Source organism: Erigeron canadensis, chromosome 1 (assembly GCF_010389155.1).
Source record: "Erigeron canadensis isolate Cc75 chromosome 1, C_canadensis_v1, whole genome shotgun sequence".
In the NCBI taxonomy this organism is placed as follows: domain Eukaryota; kingdom Viridiplantae; phylum Streptophyta; class Magnoliopsida; order Asterales; family Asteraceae; genus Erigeron; species Erigeron canadensis.
The window spans coordinates 10,764,747-10,788,274 of NC_057761.1; the positions used below are offsets into that span (position 1 = coordinate 10,764,747).

The following is a 23,528-nucleotide window of genomic DNA, read 5'->3' on the forward strand; positions in this document are numbered from 1 at the left end:
GCTAACCTTATAGCTTGGGTAGCCAAGCTACCCCGTAATATCAGTTAAAGAAACTCAATTATAATAAAGATACCCTAATACAGCTCTAAGATATAATATCATTTCTCTAGTAGATAAACTACTCATTAATATTTATTAGCTTGTTGGGAATAGGATTCGCATTAACAATAATCTCAAACACTCAAACAGTGATAAAAATCATGATTTTATAATCATGAGAAAATCCTATCAATCTCTCCATGTTAAATTCTGAATTTTACATATGATAACACAGATGGAACAAATGTATGTAACATGTAGGATGGGAATAGATGCATCTTTTGAATAACAATTGAAGTTCAAAGCATAAGAGAAGTTGCCTTTCAAAAAAAAAAAAACATAAGAGAAGTTACATCCTGAGACAACCAACTTATCGGACAATAAACAGCACTTTTTGTAAAACAAACTAAGCCTTGGCTTTTCCAGCCTGAAGAGACTGAATCCTTTGCTGCAACTTGTAAATCTACAAAAAGGAAATATAAAAAGAAGCTGAAAAAGTTGATTCTTGAATGATTTATCTTCATAATGTATATGTCCAAATACGAGCAGCTAGATTATAAGAACTGTGAGGTCACTACTCAGATATTATAATGAAATTAACAATCAAATGTCTAAAATCTAACCAGGGTAAAATCCCTTTTACCCAAAAAAAAACAATCAAATGCCCAAGTATTCCCTACAAATTTCCAAGTACAAATGGTTTCTAGCAAATAACACTTTCATATTCAACTAAAATCAAACGATACCCATGAGATTTGTAAGCCATACATAATACGTTAGCAGCACTCATGGAGGAACAGTGCAAGTCTAGTGCCAGGCAAGAAAAAGATCATGAAATGCTATTTGAACTGCAACCAAATCCCTTTTTGATAAGTTACCCAACCACAAACCACCCACTTTGCCATTTCTAGTTACTTGGATGACATATGGGGAAAAAAGATCACATGTACTCCTACAACAAATCAGAAGTCACTAGGGAATGCGAGTATACTTGTTTTCTACTATATTATAGTACCTTCAACTTTCAACATAGACATACTTGTATCTCAGAACACTATGAACTTCTAGATGGAAAAACTTCAATTTCACAATTCTTCTCTACCGTTATATTCGACTTTGTTGCTTTCTATCCGGGAATAAATCAATTGATGCAATTAACATATCAGTTTACTTAACTTAAAACAGATTTCTAAAATTAGTCATATTAAGATGGGTACCCTCTTGTATGATTTGTCAACCAAGATTAGTCAACCAAAAGCAAAGAATAAAAAGAAACTACATGATAGAGAGAAATATAATATGGAGTAAAAAATCGTCTTTAAGTAGAAAAAGTTCAAAACTAAACCTACACAAACAATGAGTCTGCTTGATCTGCAATTTAATTAGCTTAAGGATACAAAGAATGACAGAGCACAAAAGCGAATATTGTAGCAAAATGGTCTAAGAACTGCAAACAGAAGGAACTCAATATAAACCTGCAAAAAGATTGATAATGTTTACTTGATTTGTCAATCTACTTTGTTTCACCACATGAAATATAACACTAATCCCCAAAACATAGTTACTTAACAAGCAGACTACGCCAAATGAGTATGATCTCCTGTAGAGGGGCAATTTCATCCCATTAATATGTAAATAGGTTGCCTTGGGCTGTGTTCTATATGAAAGGTGTCAAATCAAAAACTTTAGGCAAAAAGGGGAGGGGTTAAGAGTCACACATACTCATTTTAATTCGATGACTTGGAACTGTAATGAGAATTATATAATTTAAGTTAACAATGACCAATTCATTAACCAGTGCAAAAATATGACCAATTTCAATGTGAACCCATTTTGACCCATCACCCAAAATGATCAACTTGCCCATCTTGCCACCTAAGTAAAATAGACATCTCTGTAATGTAATTAAAGTACCAACACATTCTTATTTAGTATGTAAGCGTGTAATGATATCTCTGTGACTAAAGGACCAACATGTTGTTATTTAGTATGTGACCAACTAATAAAATAGAATAAACTTATGGTTTGTGATCATTCAATCTAGGATAAATACGAATGCTTTGATACAACTTGGCTCCATTATTCGAATTGAGTTTCTACTTTCTCCTAATCCCATCTTTAATGAGCTAAATCGATATGTTGTTTCCAACCCCCCTCACTAAAAAGCTAAAGAAAATGAAGACCTCTTTTACTTCCATGATGAGGAAAGAGCTTCAAGGTATCTTACAATTCATGAAAACGGAAACCGGGAAAGCGGTAATAAGAAGTTGCTTTGAACGGTATTCAATAATAGCTTGAAAGGTGAACCTATTTTGATCAACCATTTGTATAATGTATGATTGTAATCTAATGGATAAAATTTACTACTTCACCTATTATCAGGGAGACATCACAGTATACATGTTACACCACTAAAATTATAGAAAAAATGTCCATCTGTTAGACAGCTATCATAATAAGTATTGCTAATCATATGAAATGCAACTGACATGTAATGCAGTAATTAAATTAAAATTATGCTTAAGTAAACTTATCGAACAATACAATGCAGAATGGCTGAATATTTGGAGTAAGCAGCGAAATGCAGCAAGCTTAAAATTTACCAACATGTCATTCAAACACTCGCATTGCTTATAGACTAAATATTTATATCAACCAAAACCCTCATGTATTAAATCATATTCTACAATATACTACAACATGAACAGTGAGAATGTAACTAACCGCTTCTTTCTTGCTATTTTGCTTTTCCTCCATATCCTGAAGAGTTGAATCCAAACGCTTTCTGTTGTGAAAATTCACATAGACAGTTAAATAATCTAACCAAATGAATGACTCTAGATAAGTACTCCATGGCAGCTTTTAATTTTTGGATGGTTATATACATTATTGGCATGTAAATATGCAAAAAGCCGAAAGTCGCAACAACAAAATGAAATGCATCCAGAAAGCATATCAGAATATGCAAAAAATACGATAACATGTAACACAATGTAAACGTACAATTCAGCTGAAATATATTCGATTCTCTTCCGAACATTTGCATTTGCTTCAGCAAGATCCTGCTTTACGAGCACTGGTCCAATTAACTTGTAGACATTTGCATCCTCATTTAACAAATCTAGCTCCTATACGAACACAATTAAATAACAATCAAATCTGAAATAACTAGCTAGAAAGGCAAATACTTTGAAAACAATTTTCTTGCATCTGGCTTTTATATAAAAATTTTGTAATACTATATCATTTTCAATTCTTTTCCAAGTACAAGTTTGGTAAATTGCAGAGGGTGAAGGGGTTTAACCAATAAATAGTCCTGTAACAACAAAAAAGAAAAAAACCCCCTCTATCACCGAGTAAATGCCACTTTATTTTTCTCTAGACATGGTTACTTGGCGCCTTGGCAGATAAACTGTTGGCTCGAGCAATGGTTCTTATTTAGTCACTCCAAAAAAAAAATAGTCACTCCACTTTAAATGATGATTGTAGTTGTAGAAATTGTATTCGTAAGAAGGATGACAGTGTTGACACTTGCACTGACAGGCATCAAAGTACAAAAAAGGTGTATGTGTGTCTTCCAAAATATTTGCTCTTTCCTATAAACCTTAAATTAGTGTTTTTCAGGTACTTGTTTGCTTTCTTGATTTAAACAAATGAATCACTATGGGGGCGTTTACTTGGGGAAAACACCCATTGTTTTCCAAGAAAACATGAAAAACTAGAAACGCGTTCAAATCATAGTTTTTAAAAAAATGTTATCCAAGAACATAGAAAACAGTGTTTTCCACTTTTCTATGGGAAATTATAAAACATTTTTTTACTCTTTTTCACATTCATTTTCTAAATTTTGAAAACCTCGAATTATATTAACTCTCCCCCTACGCCCCCATACATGCCCCCGTCACCCCTCGACCCCCCCCCCCCCCCCCCCCCCCCAAAAAAAAAAAAACCAACCTCCCACACCAAGTATATTAGAACACGTTTTTAATATAGCATTTTCTAGTTATGAATGCGTTTTCAAAATTTTCGTTTGTTTTCAAAAGATGGAAAACTCCTTCCATTTTCTAGAAAATTATAAATGGAAAACTGCAACACAATTTCCAAAACTAAAAACGCCCTATGTGTTTCAATAATGAGCATATATATTTTATACTCTTATAAAATGTTGCTGAAGACATTCCAATTTGAATGAAAAGAAAGATACAGAAATAATTATTATTAAAAAGAGAGAGAGAAGGTAAAACAAAGCAAAGATATACCTTAAGAACGAGCTCGTTTTCACCAAGTTGGATGGTGTACTTCTTTCTCACTTGGTGGTTTTTCGATATATCTAGAATTTTATTCATTTTATCATAACAATAATAATAGTATCAAATCATCTCATCATGTCAAATAAAAATAAAATTCAATATTATATATATATATATATGTATATGTATAGCGGAATGAATAAAGGAAACTCGCCTTTTTGGATTTTGCTAAGATCATTGGCTTTCCCTTCTAGCTCTTTCTGTAGCTCTCTCGTTGCTGCTGAAGCCATTGATTTACTCTCTATATTTATATTATATTTTGTGAGTCTAATTCTTGTGACCAGTGAGACTGTGAGAAACTATCAAAGAAAGAAAGAAAGGAAGATTGGGGAAAAGGAAAAGAGGGAGGAAGGGAGCTGGCTCGGTTTAGTGTGTTGCTCACCAAAAGAGGCCGAGCGGGTCTCGGACTTGACAGTAATGTTGGGCTTCGACTTAGTCCTTTGGGTCATATACCATTTATGGACTCTCAAACCCATCTTAAACTATCATCTACATATATTAATTATAATCTATAGTAAAATATTCATTTGAAAACTAAATTTTTTGTGAAAACTAGAAAATTTATCAAAACACAGGATCTGAATTTAACACAATGTGATTTTATAAAACACAATGTGTTTTTATTGTGTAACCTAAAATACGTTGTGTTAAGTTTTGAATCACGGTGTGTTTTTGATAGCGTTGTAAATCGGAAAATTGTTCAAACACACTGTGATGTGAACTTAACACAATGTGTTTTCGAAAAACATATTATAAAAAAATTGTGTTAAATTCAAATCACAGTGTGTTTGGCAGTTTTCTAGTTTTCACGAAAATTTTAGTTTTCAAATGATCAAAGCCCATAATCTATATATACAACAAACATTATTATTTATTAAATAACTACCATGTACCTGCGTAATGCGGCTGTTGTAGAGGCGACGGTGGTCTTGTGGTGATGGCGAATGGTGATGATGGAGGCGACCATCGATGGTGGTGAAAGCGTCAAATAATGTAGGTTGATGTAAATGTAATTGATTTAAAGGTGGTACAATGACTAGGGGCGAACAAAAACCGAAACGGAAAACCAAAAACCGAAAAAACCCCATAAAGCCGAACTGAAAAAACCGAAAACCGAACTGAACCGAACCCATTATATTTTAATTTATTTTATATCTATATCATATTACATTTATATTTATTACTTATAATTTGTAAATATGTTAATATATTTAAACTTTTTGTCTTTTTAGTGTACAACTCTATATATATTGTATGTTTTAGATGAAAAATACAATAAAATCAATTCGTTTTATAAAAGTTATTTCAATTTTAACACCTAAAAAACATATTGGTTAAAAAAAAGCATATCTATATTTTAGTTTTAATATCATAGTTCTTTTGTTAACAATTGAAAATTAAATTTATAACATCATAAACAAAAAAGTAAAAAAAAAAAAGAATTAGAAAAAAACTGAACAAAAACCAAAACCGATCCAAACCGAACTGAATAAAAACCGAAATAAAAACCAAATCCAATGGTTTAGTTTTCTAAAAACTGAATAAATCGGTTCGGATTTCGATTTTAGCCAAAAACTGATCCAAACCGACCCATACTCACCCCTAACAATGACCTTGTTTTCGTTTTTACTTAATATATACTTGATATATGTAAAAACTTAATACATTAAGTCAGATTTTAAGTTTTTTTTTTTTTGAACCAAAAGCTAATTTATTTTTACTCATAACTTACACATATGCCTCGGACGATACCCAAGATTCTTGAACAGCCCCCTATAATCTACCGTTACAAATGTAGGAAGTGGACTACGAATCCAAGTGGATTTTTTCAAGGTTAAAGACCTTACTAATCGGCCACCAACCCAGTGGCATGTTTTTTTTTAACTTAATAAACAAAAATTTCCGTCAATTATTTATTTTTACTTAATATGTACAAACATTATTTAAATATTACGTACAAAATACACTCAGCCCTTCTATCATTTAGGTAGATCATGGAAGCAACCACTTTACCTAGGCAAGAGGTAGGGTCTGCCAACATCTTAATTTCGCTCATACACTGTCGGAATATTGAGACAAAAAAAAACAGCGTTGGAGAGTTCTTTTTCCTTTTCCTTTTTACACTGAACCCTTCTTAACAAATTAAAAGAAATAACGACATTATGTATGTACAAAGTATGAAAAGGCGATTGAATATATAATTAATAAAAAAAAACATTGTATAAGATACAACCATAGAACATTCTAGCATTCTACCCCCACGTTGTTGCGAGAAATAAAAAAATGGGGTTTAAATATGAATGTACATTTCTGGTGCGTGAATGTACGAATAAACTCGTAAATGTTAACGATTGATTGAAACCCGACATTGGTTTTTATTTACGGAGATTCTGATGTTGTTTTGTGTGTGTATGATGATACTTGTGGCTGTTATTTTTACTTTAAACTTGCAGTGCATTAACACGACACCAGATGTGATTTAAAACATCATATTTTGTTGTACTCAGATGCTTTATTATGATGGTGTACTAGTTTATTAATAGCAATATGCCACTTCTAGTTAATTGCAATTTCTATGAATTTATAAATCTGCTGGAATGATATTTTGCACTATGCGAGTTTTTATAACAAAATTTATGTCCCTGGAGTTCAATGGTCAGATTATAAAAAAGATATCCACAATATATTTTTTTTATGTTTTTTATACACAGCATTTGGCATTTAATATTAAATTTATCCATAAATTTTTAATAATTAAAATATTGTTGAGTAAGGGTAATTTGGTCTTTGTAACACTCCAAGATTTTTAAGATAAATAAATTAACCCCTTTTTGTAGTTTTGATATTAAAATAATTTCTTAATATTTTATTTTTGGATATGGGGTTAATTTAGTTGGTTTAGAGGATAGCGGATAAAATACCCATTTATTCTATTATGTACGTGGCAAAGGGGGGGATAGCCCAACCATTTTCCTTGATGATTCACAAATTCATTACCTCTCAAGTTTTAATCTTCCAAACTCTTCTCAATTCTTCCATCAAAAGTAAATTGCATCCTTAATTCTTCCAATCAATCTTTCAAGTGAATAACAATAGTAATAATAACAATCTTTTAGGGAAAAATTTCAATTGAGAGAATTGGGTGTGTGTGTGTGTAGTGCATGTTAACACACCTAAGGAAGAAAGAAGGAAGAATGCCCAACTCTTGATTTTAATACTCTTCTTCTAGGTAAGGATTCCTACAACCTAGTTTTAATTTAATTTTTAAAATTAAGGTTCTTGAATATTGGAAATTTGGGGGGTTTGTGGGATTAAGTCCGTGCATGATATTTTTCCCCAATTTCTTTCATGATATGGTTTTGTTATTGAGATGCATGATGAAAATGATTTGAAATATGAATGATATTAGTAACACTCAAAGTATGAGAATTGTCACTTTACTAGTCAAAGTGAAATGGTGAACTTGGTGAAGATGATGATGAGCATTCTTGCATCATAATGGATTTTTATAAGTAAAGCAACTTAATGACACAATGGGTTTGTTGTGGGCTAGGAATGATAGTGAATTGTTAGTATGGCTAAATCGAGTTAGCCAAGATTGTGAATATAGTCTTATATGAATTTTCTGATTATTTGCTAGGTTGAAAGCATTGTCATTTGTGTTGTGGAAATTTTGATTGTTGTTAGCCACGGAGGAGGTGAGTAACTTTGCATACTCTTATATGTGTGTTGGGTTGATTACCATATGATGGTGGATTCCGTGTGTGGTAATCGATTCGGCGTTAGGGCCTAATTTTGAGGCCGGGGCCTAAGAACCCCATAGTTGTATTGAGATGAGGCCTAAGAACCTCTTTGATTAATGTTTAGCGTATATGGATCCATGTATGTGTTGTTAGCGCAAAAGTGAGTATGCAAGTGATGGTACGACGGTACTATTGGCTACATGCGATAGTCTTTTGTGTTTTTGCCCTCCTTCGTATATATATTTGTATGCAAGTCTATTCACTAAGCATTTGCTTATATTTTAGTTGTTTACTATTTTTATAGGTGGTTCCAGAAGAAGGAACTAAGCCCTTGTTGATTTGAAGTGTTAATAAGAAGTTGATCTAGGTGTTTTGGAAGGTAATTGTCCATTCGCGGAAGAATAGAACTTTTAGTATAGATACTTAGTCATCCTACCTCATTATGGCTTATGATACTCTTGTTGTTTTGTTAAACTTGACTCTTGGTCATTTGTGATGTTTTGTCATATTTGGGTAATCTATATTTCTGCAAAAATTAGTTTCGAGTCATGGTTTTTGTAACTTAAAGTATAGAATAGTCTTGGTTAATGTCAACTTAGGTAATGTGACCCGTTTGATCGTTTTAATGTAAATTTCAATGGTAAAGGTTTCAGATGTATCCTTTATGTTGTAATATGTGATATTACTCTTTTTGGTGTTTTGGTTTGAGCTTTTGAGCTTTGAAAATAGTTTGAATCAAATTTGAGTCAAAATGGTTTTGTGCAAACCTGACCGTAAATTTACGACCTAGGACCATAAATTTACGGCCCCTTGTATTATTGAGTTACTTTATTTTAGAGAAGAAAAAAATCCAGGAGCAAATTACTGCTAGTTATAATTTGAACCATAAATTTACGACTAGGTTTTTACGGTCAGTTGTAATTAAGACGTAAATTTATGGCTCTCAGCCACAAGAGAGCCGTAAATTTACGGCCAGTACCAAAAAAAATTAAAATTTTTTTGAACTTTTGGTCGAGTTGAGTCGGGTTGTTTCGGTCTTTTACCAAAATTCCGTTTCAATTCTGTTAACAGATTTACGAACCGAATAGACAAAAGGAATTAAATTCCATTCAGTCTTATGGCAATCAACGCATGACAAATTTAAATTCCATTCCATCAGATTCCATTTCTTGCAAAAATATTTCGCAAACCAAACGCGCCCTAAAGACGTTTTTTAACCAAACCCAGATAACCCGACCCGACCCAAATGAGTTTGGGTTATGCGGGTTGCGTTATTCGGGTTTCGGGTTAGTTATTTGGTTAAGCATACCCATATAAACTTAATCGGTTCGGGTTGTAGGTGATAAAATTTTATTTTGGGTTAACCCGAATAATCCGAATAAATTCTTCTTATATATTTTTAGAATTATTATAGTGATAAATATGACATGGTTACAAGAAAACTAGTAGAAGTCGACAATTATAATTTTGTTTCTCCATTACATCTTTCAATATATATAAATTTTATCTGATATTTTGTTATTTGTTATTGAAAATTTGGAAACAAGAACTGTTTGTACTTCAAGTTTAGAATGACTGTTCACTAATATATATAAGAATTTTGATATATAAGAATTTAGAGTGACTGTTCATTGTAATAAGATATATAAGAATTTGACTTGAAATACAAGAAGAAACATTCTTTTGGATTAGACTGGTATAATGTATGTACTATTTTCTTTTTTATATTCTAATATTCTGATCATGCGTAATCTGCTTTTTTGAATTTTGAATTTCTGATGATGTACTTCAAAACTCGTATGTTGTAAAATATTGTATTGTACATGTAAATGAGCAACTGATCCTATTTTTCACATTGGAAGTTTTTGTAGATGTTTCAAAACCTTTTCAATTGGTTAATTTGGGTTAACCAAAAACCCAACCCGAACTAACGCGAAACCCAAAACCCAAATCTTTATTCGGTTCGGTTTATGGGTCACATTTTGTATGGCTCAAACCCGAATAATCCGACCCATATAACCCAAAACCCGAATAATTTGACCCATCAATACCCCTAGGATGTGTTGTGTGTGCTTTTGTTATGACAAAGCTTAGTTTAGACAAATCACTTACCTCAAATTACATTATTCTAAACAAGGATTTTTTTTATTAGGCGGTATAAAAAAATAAGGGGAGTGTAGTGACAAATGTTTGACAAATTGGCTAGTTTTCATCCAATAAAAAGATAAGTGTTTTTTGTTAAAATATAGCCAAAACTTGCCAAAAGTCATGGTGTAGCTGCCAAACTTACCAATCTTTGCCACAAAAAAGACAAAACAAGAAAAAGCAAAAAAAAAGTAAACTTTTCACCTTCCCAAATACTTGCCAATATTTGCCGCAATCGGCCAAAACTAGCCGATCCAACTTGCCGATTGATTTGCCAAAATTTGCCAATGCATATGATATAGACTTGCCAAAACTTGTCAAAACAACTTGACGATGCTTTTTGCCGACTACCCCAAATATACAATAATTTTTAACCGTTAAAAAGAAAATCGAAATATGATAAAACTTGAGAAAGAAAATCGAAATATGATAAAACTTAAACGCTTGTTTATTTTTGAATGAGGATCCCCTAAAATTGAGTATAACTTTACCGGTGAAGTTGTTGAATCATGACCATTATATCAAAATTAAAAGTTAAGATTCGATACTCATATTTGAATCACTCCTTTGTTTTTCTAGTATCCAAATCATACGTCTTGTTAGTATGTCCGGTAGTCGTTGTCGAGTACCGAAGCAAACCAACTACTCTTGTTCTTCTTCTTCTTCTTCTTCTTCTTATATTAATCAATTAATTGTATTCCATCCCTGATAACCACTCCACTTTAATATTCCTTGCTTTCACTTATATATATATATATTTCAAATAAAATAACAGGTATGATCTATTGTTCTTGATTTCGCCCCTCATCATTCACCTTTATTATTATTATTAGTATCATCATTCATTCATAACCGTAATAAAGTTTCACAAAATGGTATGCTTGCTTCTTTTTTTTTTTTAAATCTATATATTTATATTTATTTTATTATGGGTTCAATTCATTGTCTTTTATTTTGGTATAATTAAAATTATCAAATGTTGTTTTAATTGTTATATAAATGAATGAAACAGGAATTTGAGAGAGAATTAATTAGCATGGATGTAGAGGTAGATGAACGAGGAGGTGATGTGTCAACAACTGCTGCCTCACCACTAGTAATTCTTCATGGCGCCAGCAGCAGCAGCAGCAGGAGGTCTAAAGGTAACCAATCCCCTTTCATGTTTGTTCTACTATATAGTCTTATATACTTATATATATATATAGTGAAATGAAAATTAAGCGGATATGTATAAGTGTTTAAAGAAACACGAAAATTCCATTTGCCCGTTGAAGATTATTAAATGTACATGTTGGATCCCTTGGACTTGAGGGACTTGCGGTGTACCCGTCCCCCCCAACCCTTAACATCAACCGTTGTTTCATCCATATAACTACTTGCACACAAGTTTATAAAGTAGACGGATCGAAAGGGAAAGTCAAACTTTTGTTTTGCGGCCATTTTCTAGACTTTTACCCTGGCCCATCCCTCAAGATGTTTAACTAGTAAGATTTAACCAAGACGACCGCCAGGATGTTTTGCCTAGCACTATACCACCTTTTACAAATTGTTTATGACAAATACCTCATACCAACGTTGCCTTTTGCGTTATTGCGTAGTAGTGCCTTGTAAACCAAAAGGAGGTTATGACTTCAAATCTTGGAATAGTCATTGTTTTAATAACTAGTTTGACTGACAAAGGGAACAAATATTCCATCATGGTTCCAGTTTGTATGCATTTGCTAGTTGCTACCAAATGTAAATTCTTATGATTGAATTTAGGGTTACTACAATTGCTTGTTGTTAGAGCAACAACTGGTATGATATAAAAGTTCACGATGAACATTGAATTGTTATTGAATTGCTGAGTTTCAGAATTTTAATCATTAGTTGATAAATTAAGCAAGTCAAAAATTACAATATAGGGCTAATTGGTTTAAAAGGTCCTAAACTTGTCACTTTTTCTTATTTAAGGAGCTAACGTAAAGTTCATATAACGTGAAGTATAACGTGACAATTCTCATATAACATAGGACCGAAAACCACTATCTGGTTTTTGATGTCTACGTGGCTTGGTTTTGTGTGTGTTTGACTGATGGAGAAAAATTATGTCGACTATTTTATTATCATCACAACCACTAACCAGCCAACTACCATTCTCAATCTATAATTCCCAAAATCCTTTTCCTGCATTTCATCATTCCACCAAATTCCCTACCTTTGTTTTTCATCTCAAACCCCATAAAAGTACAATCGTTCATATATTTTCTTACCAAAAACCCCTCAATCTTTCTTACCTGATTCAAAATCCGAATTTATTATCAATATTTACCTTTTTTCCATTAAAGCTTCAAACATTATTTCAAGTTCTTACCAAAAACAATAAATCTTTACCCGAAATACCCACCAAGATTTTATCAATTATTTCCCCATAATGTGGCCATTGTGGAGGCAGCGATGGTGGCGGCTTAGAGGTGATGATGGTCGTGGTGGTGATTGTCGCGACTATAGAGGCGATGATGGTCAGATGGTGACGGTTGTGAAATTCCGATATTTTTGCAAATATAATCAACTGAGTAGCGCTAATCCTGTCAATACAACTAATAATAAACAATCTTCTCACGAACAACGCGAAGAAGAATGATCATCCCTTGCGGTGCTGCAGCCGATTCCGGTGACGGTGGAGATAGCAGCGATCCGATGGATAAAGGCAACAGCGGTGGTGACCCGTTGATAAATTTCTCTTGTAACAATAATGAAATTGATATTTATGTGGGAATTAAAAATATTGAGGGGATATTTATGTGGGAAGATCTGATGAGTTTGTGGAGTTTGGGAAGTAAAAGTAAAGGTTGTTGGCTATATGTACGAAGAAAAGAAAAGAGCTTTTGTGTTGACTATATGTACGAAGAACATGACTACATGGCTGCCAACATGTTCCAAAACTACCATACGTGTCACAAAACAACCATCCGGTATTTTTAGTACTTGAAATAGACGGTGTGTGCCACGTTATAACCCATGTTATTTGAAATTTTATGATGGCCCCTATATTAAGAAAAAGTGACAAGTTCAGGACCTTTTAAACCAATTAGCCCTACAATACACTATTGGCTTGTGAAATTAATTAACCAATTATTTAGAAACTTCGTATATTGTTATTGAATTAAATAGGGTGATCGAGATATGCTTTTATGTTATTTATATTTGTCCAGCCAACCACATTCAATTTGTGGTATGAGTCTTGGAATTACTCTTATGTTCAAACTATAACGATGAATATATTCAATTGAAGAATATGATACATGTAGAGAAGTTTATAACAGATGCCATTATACCAGCATATGTGACTATCTGCAGTGTCTTACAAACCAAGAGGTTGTGGTGGGTTCAGCATTGTGGTATTCATAGTTTCAGTTATTACTTATTATTTTTATGTTACCATAAAATTCGCATAATGATTCAAGTTTTCAACCCCCATGATTATTGTCAATGACTCACACTTTATTAAGCTTTACCCCATCAATACTTTTAGTGTCAGTTGTACCTCCTATGAAGGCTTTGTTATATGTAATGAGTCATATGCCCGCGCAATGCGGCGGTGATGGTGGTGGCGGTGACGGGTGGCAGTGGTGGCATTGACGGGCGGTGACGGGTGGTGGGGGCTGCAATAGTGGTGAATATAAAAGTAATTGATGATTTGATGTTAAAGGAGGTAATGTTGTCTATATGTATGAAGAAAAGAAAAGAGCTTTTGTGTTGACTATATGTACGAAGAACATGATCTACATGGCTGCCAACATGTTCCAAAACTACCATACGTGTCACAAAATAACCATCCGGTATTTTTAGTACTTGAAATAGACGGTGTGTGCCATGTTATAACCCATGTTATATGAAATTTTACGTTGGCCCCTATATTAAGAAAAAGTGACAAGTTCAGGACCTTTTAAACCAATCAGCCCTACAATACACTATTGGCTTGTGAAATTAATTAACAAATTATTTAGAAACTTCGTATATTATTATTGAATTAAATAGGGTGATCGAGATATGCTTTTATGTTATTTAAATTTGTCCTGCCAATCACGTTCAATTTGTGGTATGAGTCTTGGAATTACTCTTAAGTTCAAACTATAACAATGAATATATTCAATTGAAGAATAAGATACATGTAGAGAAGTTTATAACAAATGCCATTATACCAGCATGTGTGACTGTCTGCAGTGTCTTACAAACCAAGAGGTTGTGGTGGGTTTAGCATAGTGGTAGTCATAGTTTCAGTTATTACTTTTTATTTTTATTTTACCATAAAATTCGCATAATGATTCAAGTTTTCAACCCCCATGATTATTGTCAATGACTCGCACTTTATTAAGCTTTACCCCATCAATACTTTTAGCGTCAGTTGTACCTCCTATGAAGGCTTTATTATATGTAATGAGTCATATGCCCGCGCAATGCGGCGGTGATGGTGATGGCGGCGACGGGTGGTGGGGGTTGCAATAGTGGTGAATATAAAAGTAATTGATGATTTGATGTTAAAAGAGGTAATGTTGTAAATTATTTCATTAAGGGTATTATAAGTATATTAGGTGGAGATGTTTAAATTAATGAATAAAGGAGAGGATATTTTAGGTAATTCAATTCCTTATTTGAGATTTTTCGGGGTGGGTTCCTCTTTTACAAGGTATTATAGATATAGATATAGATATAGATTATAGATATAGATATTGTAATGTAATGTAATGGGATTTGTACTCAAGTACATCTAGTTTTAGGTTGTTACCTGGTAAAACCCCTACCCAAGTCCTTGTCTTATTAATTGTGGGTGCCATCTTTCTGTAATAAAAAGCTCTGACATCAAAAACTTCGCTAAATTACATCAATGATGTTTACATGTGCTTTTGCAGCTATACATCAGTTCACCCAACAAACTCTCCCTGCTTGTAAACCTGTTCTAACACCAGCATGGGTATGCATCATATCTTACCTAATTGTTGGTTACTAAACTATCTTGATGTGGGTACTGATATATCTCATTTTAAGTTTCATAGTCGTACGTGTTATTTTATGCTTTATGTGCTTTTCTTTTCAGGTCATTGGGACATTCTTTTTTATGGGTGTCATTTTCATCCCTGTTGGGTTAATTTCTCTTCATGCTTCTCAAAGTGTAAGCTTCACCTCTTGTTTCTCTCACGACTGATTGCCCTCGCTATGTTATTTTTCTTAATTTGCAACCTCTTTTGTTTTTTTTTTTCTCTTCTGATCCTCCAATAATGCCTACTCCTTAAAAATGGGATTTTGTGGAATAAGCTTTTGAATTTTAGCAATTCCTTTTAAAAAATTACAAAAATCCTAACATTTTTCTATCCATCCATGAGGTAAATGAGTAGTGACTCCACCAATACGAAAGTAATTGTGCATCATTTGCATACCGGTGGCAGCTTCGAACGTGGCAAATGGGCGGTTATATGGTTTGGGTAACAAGCTAAAAAGGGTTAGGTTGGTCGGGATCACTTTTTAGTTTTAGGTAAATAACTAGCGTGTTAATATGATTGAGATAACTATTCAATCACAATATTAAATTAATGGTATATAGGAGATTGAATGCATTAAGACATTAAGTATACACTTTTAGTGACCTTAGCTCATTTGAGATGCCTTTATAATTATACGAAAGTATCTGATTTGGCACGATTAAGATAAGGGATTAGTTTCCTGGAATGTAACTATCTTTGTCCGAATGTCTATAGTAGGAAAAAACTAAAGTTATGTGTATTGTATGTAAGCAACTTGAAAAAATGTTTATTGTATGTAAGACTACATACGTGGCAACCATATACAGGTGCCACTTGTCAGATTGTAATTGGTTGAAACGAAATTCTTACATACAATAAACATTATTTCAAAGTTGTTTACATACAATACACACAACTTTAGTTATTTCCTACTATAGACATTCGTTCAAAGTTTCTTACATTCTAAGCAACTAATCCCTTAAGATAAATCATAACCCAAAACAGCCAATCATTAGCAAATGTGTCCTTATTGCTGCTTATAGTACTACAGATAGTCAGAAGTCTATTAAACTGGACTTACTTTACGTTGCATTTGTAGGTTCATGAAATTGTGGATAGATATGATACTGAGTGTATTCCAGACATGTTTAAGAGCAACAAGGTAGCATATATCAAGAATGCATCAGCTCCGAAAAGTTGTCACCGTTATCTAAAGGTGATAATTTCTTTTCTGTAGCTGACGAATTATGCCAATTAAATGATTTTCTTTTATTGAGTGTATGTCTCATCAAGCATTTGTCTGTTGGTTCGATTTTTGATGTAGGTGCACAAGCCTATGAAAGCTCCAATTTATATCTATTATCAGCTGGACAACTATTACCAAAACCATAGGAGGTTAGTTACAATATTTTTCTGGATTCGGGTCTTAGCCGTATTTTTGTCAAACTTTGCCTTTTCCAAACAGGAGAAACATTAATCCTTGGATGTTAAACATAGTACTTTAATTTGTTAGATACAAAAAATGATTTATGTTGGTTACAATATCAATCTCTCATGAACAGTTTTCAGTTTCTACTTCTATGTGTAATATTGAATTTATTCTATCAGTAAGTTCACAAAACCACTGTACTCTCTCCAATTTCTTAAGAAAGTCTCTAAACTTATATCATTTTATGCATATTGATTCAAACATGTGTGCAATCAGGTACGTAAAAAGTAGAAGTGATGAGCAGCTTCTACGTGGACTAGGATACAACAAAACAGGTTCCTGTGAACCTTTAGCACTTGAGAATGGTCTCCCAGTAGTACCTTGTGGATTAGTTGCATGGAGTTTATTTAACGACACCTATTCCTTTTCACGCGGGACAAACAAATTGGAAGTTGAAAAAAAAAACATCGCATGGAAGAGTGACCGGGATCACAAATTTGGCAAACAGGTTTATCCCTTCAATTTCCAGAATAGCTCTTTTGTTGGTGGTGGAAAGCTAGATACAACTATCCCCGTGAGTGTCCCACCTTGTTTTATTATTATTTTTTTGAACTACAATGTCTGTACTAGTGAATTTTTTTTATAGTTATATCTGTTACCTTTTAACTAATGGAACCTTTACACCTTATTTTTTTTAAAATTATTTCAGCTTAGTGATCAAGAGGATCTCATTGTGTGGATGCGGACTGCTGCTTTTCCAAGTTTTCGTAAATTATATGGGAGAATTGAAGAGGATTTAGAAGAAGATGACATCATAGTAGTACATCTCATGAACAATTATAATACATACAGTTTTGGTGGGAAAAAAATGCTTGTACTTTCCACATCAAGCTGGTTAGGAGGAAAGAATGGCTTTCTTGGGGTAGCGTACATATTTGTTGGCTCATCTGCCATATTGATTGCCCTAATTTTCTTGTTGCTTCATGTCAAAAATCCAAGGTAACTAACTCGTCCACAAGATACCAAGTGAATTCTTACTTCATATACCACCTAAATTCTGCACTCATGTGCTTTTATTTACATTGGATACCACACAATTAAGAGTTATATTGGTAGTCCATTGTAGCTATTATCAATGAGAGCATGATCGTGGCAGGTGATGTAGGTCCAATGTTGGCAAATTAACATGAGAAAATTCTGATTACATATAAAAGGTAGTGGAGCAGATAGCTACCGATCTGGACCATGTGGTTGTGATGGTCAGGGGTGCAACAGCATGGCCGCGTTTTTAGTTGAGATGAGAGTTGGGGTTTGCTCACACTTTTGCCATGCGTTTGTCCTGGAATATGAATTGATATTCATAACTGAGAGGAATCTGTGATAAATAAGGTGTATATGGGGTTCATGGGTTGAGAATAATATATAAAACAGGGAAACAGAAACCCTATGGACGACCAACGATTTAGAAAAAAAAAAGCCATCTTGCTAAAGGTGGCAAAGTGGGTGGTTTGGGCAGGTTGGTAACAGGTAAATTTTGGGACTGGTCACGCCACAGGTTTTGTCTAGTAGAACTAGTGAACTTTTTCATAAATAATCAGCATATCAAATATGATTAGAAAAGCTATGTTATTATAATATAAAAGTCTGCATGTTCTATAAATAAATGATTAAGGGTTTAATTCATAGAAATTACACTTTGGGGAATTTTTGACCATTAATAAAAGTACACTTTGGGGGACTTTTGACCATATAACCTATTTGACCCGTTTTTATAAGCCTTTTGTTTTTGTTTTTTTGTATTTTATCCATTATATATAAGACTTAACCCTAATTGATTGAATGGGTGGAATTTGCCCCCTCTAGTTAACAGTATGGATTTAGAATATAATCACTAAGTCCATCCTCATATCTCCCTAGAAGAATTATAAGCTTATCACTAATGTCAGGCCTTTTCTTGGTAGGGATTTCTTCCACTTCTTTAGTGTTTGCTGTCCTTGTTAAGGATTTCCTAATGAATAACAACCGTCGTTAGAGAACTGGAAAGACAACACAATTCTATTTTCATGTTGTATCACATATTTAGGTGGAGATACAACATCTGTTACCTGTCCTTCTTGGTAGCAATTTTGTTTGATGGAAGAGAAATGAAAAGTAGTCTTACATGTTTGAGCAGAGTGTAAGCATACCAGTTCATGGCAGACTTCTTGTTTGAGATTGTGTGGACTAGATGTTTCATATGCAGGTTGGATGTTCAACCATATAGATTGATGTGTTTCTACAATGGTAGTTAGGAAGACACCTACATCAAGAATAACCACTCTTCTTGGTGCATGTGAAATCTTAACAATTTTGACTGTAGTTAGGTGCAATCAGGGATGCCAACTACCAAGCTAGACTCAAAATGTTATGCTAAGTTTGAACTTGATTCGATAGTTAGACTCATCGTACTTTCCAGGTTTTGCAGATATGCCCTTGTGAAGAAATGGAAGTTATAACTTACAATGCTTTTTCTAACAAGAATACATAGTTTAAGGATGAAATTTTGCAGTTTAACTACAATGATAGACACCGCAATTTCTGTAAATATTGCACCAGTGTTCATAGGATGTTCCTTTGTTTGAGAGTTTTATAACTGAGTTTTTTTAAACTATTTCCTCTGTTTCTTTCTGGGCAGACCATATGGAGACACAATGTATTTATCTGGCAACAGGAAGGAGATTTCTCGTTAAAAAGTCGCCTGCATAGCAAAAGAAGTATTCTTAAATAAGAGAAGAAATTGGATTCCTGCAGATTCTGCTTTTCTTTTTTCAGTGATTCTTCTTCACAAAAAAGCAATGAGATTAAATTATATAAGCTGTCATAGTATCTTTAACTCACTCTACACACATATGGGTAAGCATAGAAGATCAATAGGTGATGTCAGCGCTCAAATTGCTGAATCGGATAATACAGCCAATGCATTATGTGATTACACAATGTTTGTTTAATGTAAAGCGATATGCAATGGTGATATTAGAGTTTTCTTTGAGCTTACATTAGGACTTTTAGATGAATAGTTTGTTATTGGTAGACTTTCAGTGATATGAATGGTGAAGCAAGATGTTCTCTTTGTCGTATCTTGCATTCTTATTGGTTTGTTTTTAGACTCAACTTTTGAATTCCAGTTCAGTTTTTTTTTCACCATTATCCTTCTCTGTCATCTTTCCTGTACCCTTTTTCTCTCTCGCAAAAACATACTTGTACAACTCACCTAGTTTACAATCATCATCTATACACTTATATTAAGGGATAAATATTCTGGAATATAACTATGACACATTAACGTATTATGAACGAATTATGGTTTTAGACATTATATGTTGACAGCTTGATAAAAATGTTTAAATTGTATATCTGATTAATTAAAAGTTCACACGTGACAACTCGTATGGGTTGTTGTGTATATCATGTTACATGACTTAGACAATTTAAAGTTGTCAACATATAATGTTCAAAACTTAGTTCGTTTTAACTATATATATTTGGTCATGATTAGTTACATTTTAGGAAACTTATCCCATGTATTTATATTCAATATCTATATAATATCTATATTTATAGACGAAGTTATTGTAATTAAAAGGAAATAGGCATACATTTTATACAATGGTTTTACGTAAAATAAAACAAGTATTAAAGTAAAACAAATAAAACAATGTTTTTCTCTTCACTGAAAATCACCGTCCATCATAAAAATTATCGTTCATGAATATTCGTGCATCAATTTAAGCATGATTTAAGGATCAAGATCTTGTCCTAATTGTTTTACTTTAACGAGCATGGTATCCGTGCAATGTGGCGGCAGTAGTGGGGAAGATGGTCTGCTTTATTAGGGATTTTGGGTAGTTACGTAAGGAAAAAAAAATAAAAAAGTCCAATGGTAAATAAGGTATTTCAAAGATGGAAGTAATTAATAGGGGGAGGAATTTGCTTTATTAGGGAGTAGAGATATTTGTTTTACAATACCCAACCCCTTTATATCAACATCAATATTGATAATATATAACTGTATGGGTGTTCATCGGTTCGGTTTTCGGTTATTTGGTCTATTTGGTTCGGGTTTCGGTTTTTTTATTTTTATTTTTCAAAACCAAAACCGAATTCGAAATAGAAAAACCAAACCGAAAACAAAATTAGAATTCGGTTCAGTTTCGGTTTAAAACCGAAAAAACCAAATATGAGAAACACAAATTTACCATTTCTTTTTGTCTAAGTTGTGATTAACCAAAATATGTTCATAATTTTAATTTTCACCAAAGTAGTAAATTTAAACCATATGGATAAACAAATAACATAAGTGAAACAACTAAACTCTTGTTTGTCATCATTATTAAAAATTATTCATCAAAATATAATTTATCTAATTTCATAAAAAAGTTAATATGATAAACAAATAGACATAAAAAGTAAAAAATACATTAATAATTGTCCATAAAAAAAAAAGATACATAATACTAATATAGGTTATTCGGTTTTTTCGGTTAAACCAAATTCATTATCCTTTACCCATAACCAAACCAAACCCAAAACCAAATTCAAAAACGGTTTGGTTTTATTCGGTTTTTTAAACGGTTCGATTTACAGTTTAACCGGGTAAAAACCAAACCGTGAACACCCCTATATAACTGAGTTGTATTCATGTGAAACCACAAAAATTGGTGAAACCCAAGGGCTCAATCTTAGCCCTTGGATCAAAAGCAATCCACGGCTGAGATTAAAAAAAAAAACAACACGGAGGGGTACTTAGGTAATTTTGCACATTATCTCACACCTCAATTATTTCTTTCTAGTTTCAAACACACACACACACACACACACAAACACACATAGATCAGATCTCTCTATCTCTCTCCCCACCACCACCACCACCACCACCACCACCACCACCACCACCGTGCTCAGGTCACCATCGCGTTTCAGTTGATATGGTATAGCCATCGTTGCCTCTGTCATCATCATCTCCAACATTCATCATCAATTAATCTTGAAGATGACTTTTTGTTGTGTAAATTCTAAATATTCAAATGTAATTAAAGAACATGTGATTAGATCTTTCTAACATTTGAATTTGTTAAATTTTATTAGTTATTTAATTGACTTTGTTGTTTGGTATAATATTGCCTACAAGGTGTTTGATGAAATATCTAAACCAAAGTTTCTTATATATGATTTAGTATCAAATCACATCTGATTGAGTATTGCATATAAGGTGTTTGATGAAATGTCTAAACCAAAGTTTGATAACCTTTATGATTCTGAATCAAATTTGATTTTGTATAGGTTTGTTGATATAAAACCCATTTGTTTGTAACTGTATGTGTAAAATCACATCTGATTGAGGTTATAGAAATTTCTGTTTTTGTAACTGTATGTGTAAAATCATATTTGATTTTGTATATAGAGTCTATAGATGTGTATTGTAACTTTGTTTTGAACAATCAAATTTGATTTTTGTATAGGTTTGTTGATATAAAACCCATTTGTTTGTAACTGTATGTGTAAAATCACATCTGATTGAGGTTATAGAGATTTTTGTTTTTGTAACTGTATGTGTAAAATCATATTTGATTTTGTATATAGATTCTATAGATTTATGTATTGTAACTTTGTTTTGTACAATCAAATTTGATTTTGTATTGAAGTTTTAGTTACTTGTGTTCTTATGCCTAGAATCATATTTGATTTTACTCTTACAGTGTGAAAATCCTATATATAATGAACTATTCAAAATCAAAAATGATTTTACGCATACATTGTGAAAAACCTATTCAAAATGAAAAATGATTTTACGCATATATTGGGGAAAATCTATACAAAATTATAAATGATTTTTTATAACACATTGAGACAAAACCAAATGAGTTCCATACAAAGAAAACCATTTAAAATAAAAAATGATTTTATCCATAGAGTGTCAAAACCCTATACAAAATCATATATGATTTTATTCATATATCTAGACAAAAAAAGTGAGTTTGGTATCATTAAACATATTCAAAATCATATATGATTTTGTATATGCTTCCGTACAAATAAACTTATTCAAAATCAAAATCGATTTTAAGCATACACCATGAAAAATCTATTCAAAATCATATACGATTCTACATATAAATTTGAGACAAGGCAAATGAGTTCTATACAAATAAACCTATTTAAAATCAATTTTGATTTTACGCATACAGTGTGAAAAATTATACAAAATCATATATGATTATCTGTAGCACATTGAGTCAAACCAAATGGCTTCCTTAAAAAAATTTTTATTCAAAATCATTTTTGATTTTACTCATAAAGTCTGAAACCTATTCAAAATCAAAAAGGATTTTACGCATACATTGGGGAAAAGCTATACAAAATCATATATGATTTTGTATAGCACATTGAGACAAAACAAAATGATTTACATACTAAGAAACTCATTTAAAATAAAAAATGATTTTAAGCTTACAGTGTGAAATGCTCATAAGAAATCATATTTGATTTTATTCATACATCTAGACAAAAGATATGAGTTCGGTATCATTAAACCTATTCAAAATCAAATTTGATGGAATTTCATTTGTTTGTGTAGATATATGGAATTTCACTAAACCTATTCAAAATCAAATCCGAGGGGAAAGTGTGATCACGAGGACCTTCAGCCCTGCGCTTTAGTTTAGGGTTTGAAGTCAACGGCTAACCCTACCACTTCAAACCCTAAACTAAAGTTTAATTTCTAATCAAAAATGATTTTACGTGTATAATGTTACAAATCTATGCAAAATCATTTTTGATTTTATGCATACATTTTAGAAAAGTTGCATTCTAAAACCCTAAATGC

At 32.5% G+C, this 23,528-nt stretch overlaps 2 protein-coding genes across 3 annotated transcripts; one reads left to right on the forward strand and one right to left on the reverse strand.

The window, feature by feature from the left end:
* Window positions 1-284: 284 nt before the first annotated feature.
* On the reverse strand, window positions 285-4,696 carry LOC122584741 (prefoldin subunit 6). The gene is made up of 5 exons (XM_043756794.1): window positions 4,504-4,696; window positions 4,299-4,369; window positions 3,043-3,167; window positions 2,764-2,824; window positions 285-502 (listed from the first exon to the last, which is right to left on the reverse strand). Exons 1-5 carry the CDS (start codon window positions 4,577-4,579, stop codon window positions 446-448), a joined length of 390 nt encoding a protein of 129 aa, XP_043612729.1. The 5' UTR covers window positions 4,580-4,696; the 3' UTR covers window positions 285-445.
* Window positions 4,697-10,922: 6,226 nt separating this feature from the next.
* Window positions 10,923-19,816, forward strand: LOC122584778 (putative ALA-interacting subunit 2). Of its 2 annotated transcripts, none has more exons than XM_043756836.1 (9): window positions 10,923-11,112; window positions 11,250-11,379; window positions 15,130-15,191; window positions 15,315-15,389; window positions 16,337-16,453; window positions 16,562-16,632; window positions 16,943-17,240; window positions 17,376-17,665; window positions 19,341-19,816. In XM_043756836.1, the coding sequence occupies exons 1-9, from the start codon at window positions 11,110-11,112 to the stop codon at window positions 19,393-19,395; spliced, it is 1,101 nt and encodes a 366-aa protein (XP_043612771.1). In that variant the 5' UTR covers window positions 10,923-11,109; the 3' UTR covers window positions 19,396-19,816. The 2 variants fall into 2 exon arrangements, with proteins under 2 accessions (XP_043612771.1, XP_043612772.1); XM_043756837.1 differs by having other exon boundaries at window positions 10,939-11,012.
* The last annotated feature ends 3,712 nt before the right edge of the window (window positions 19,817-23,528 follow it).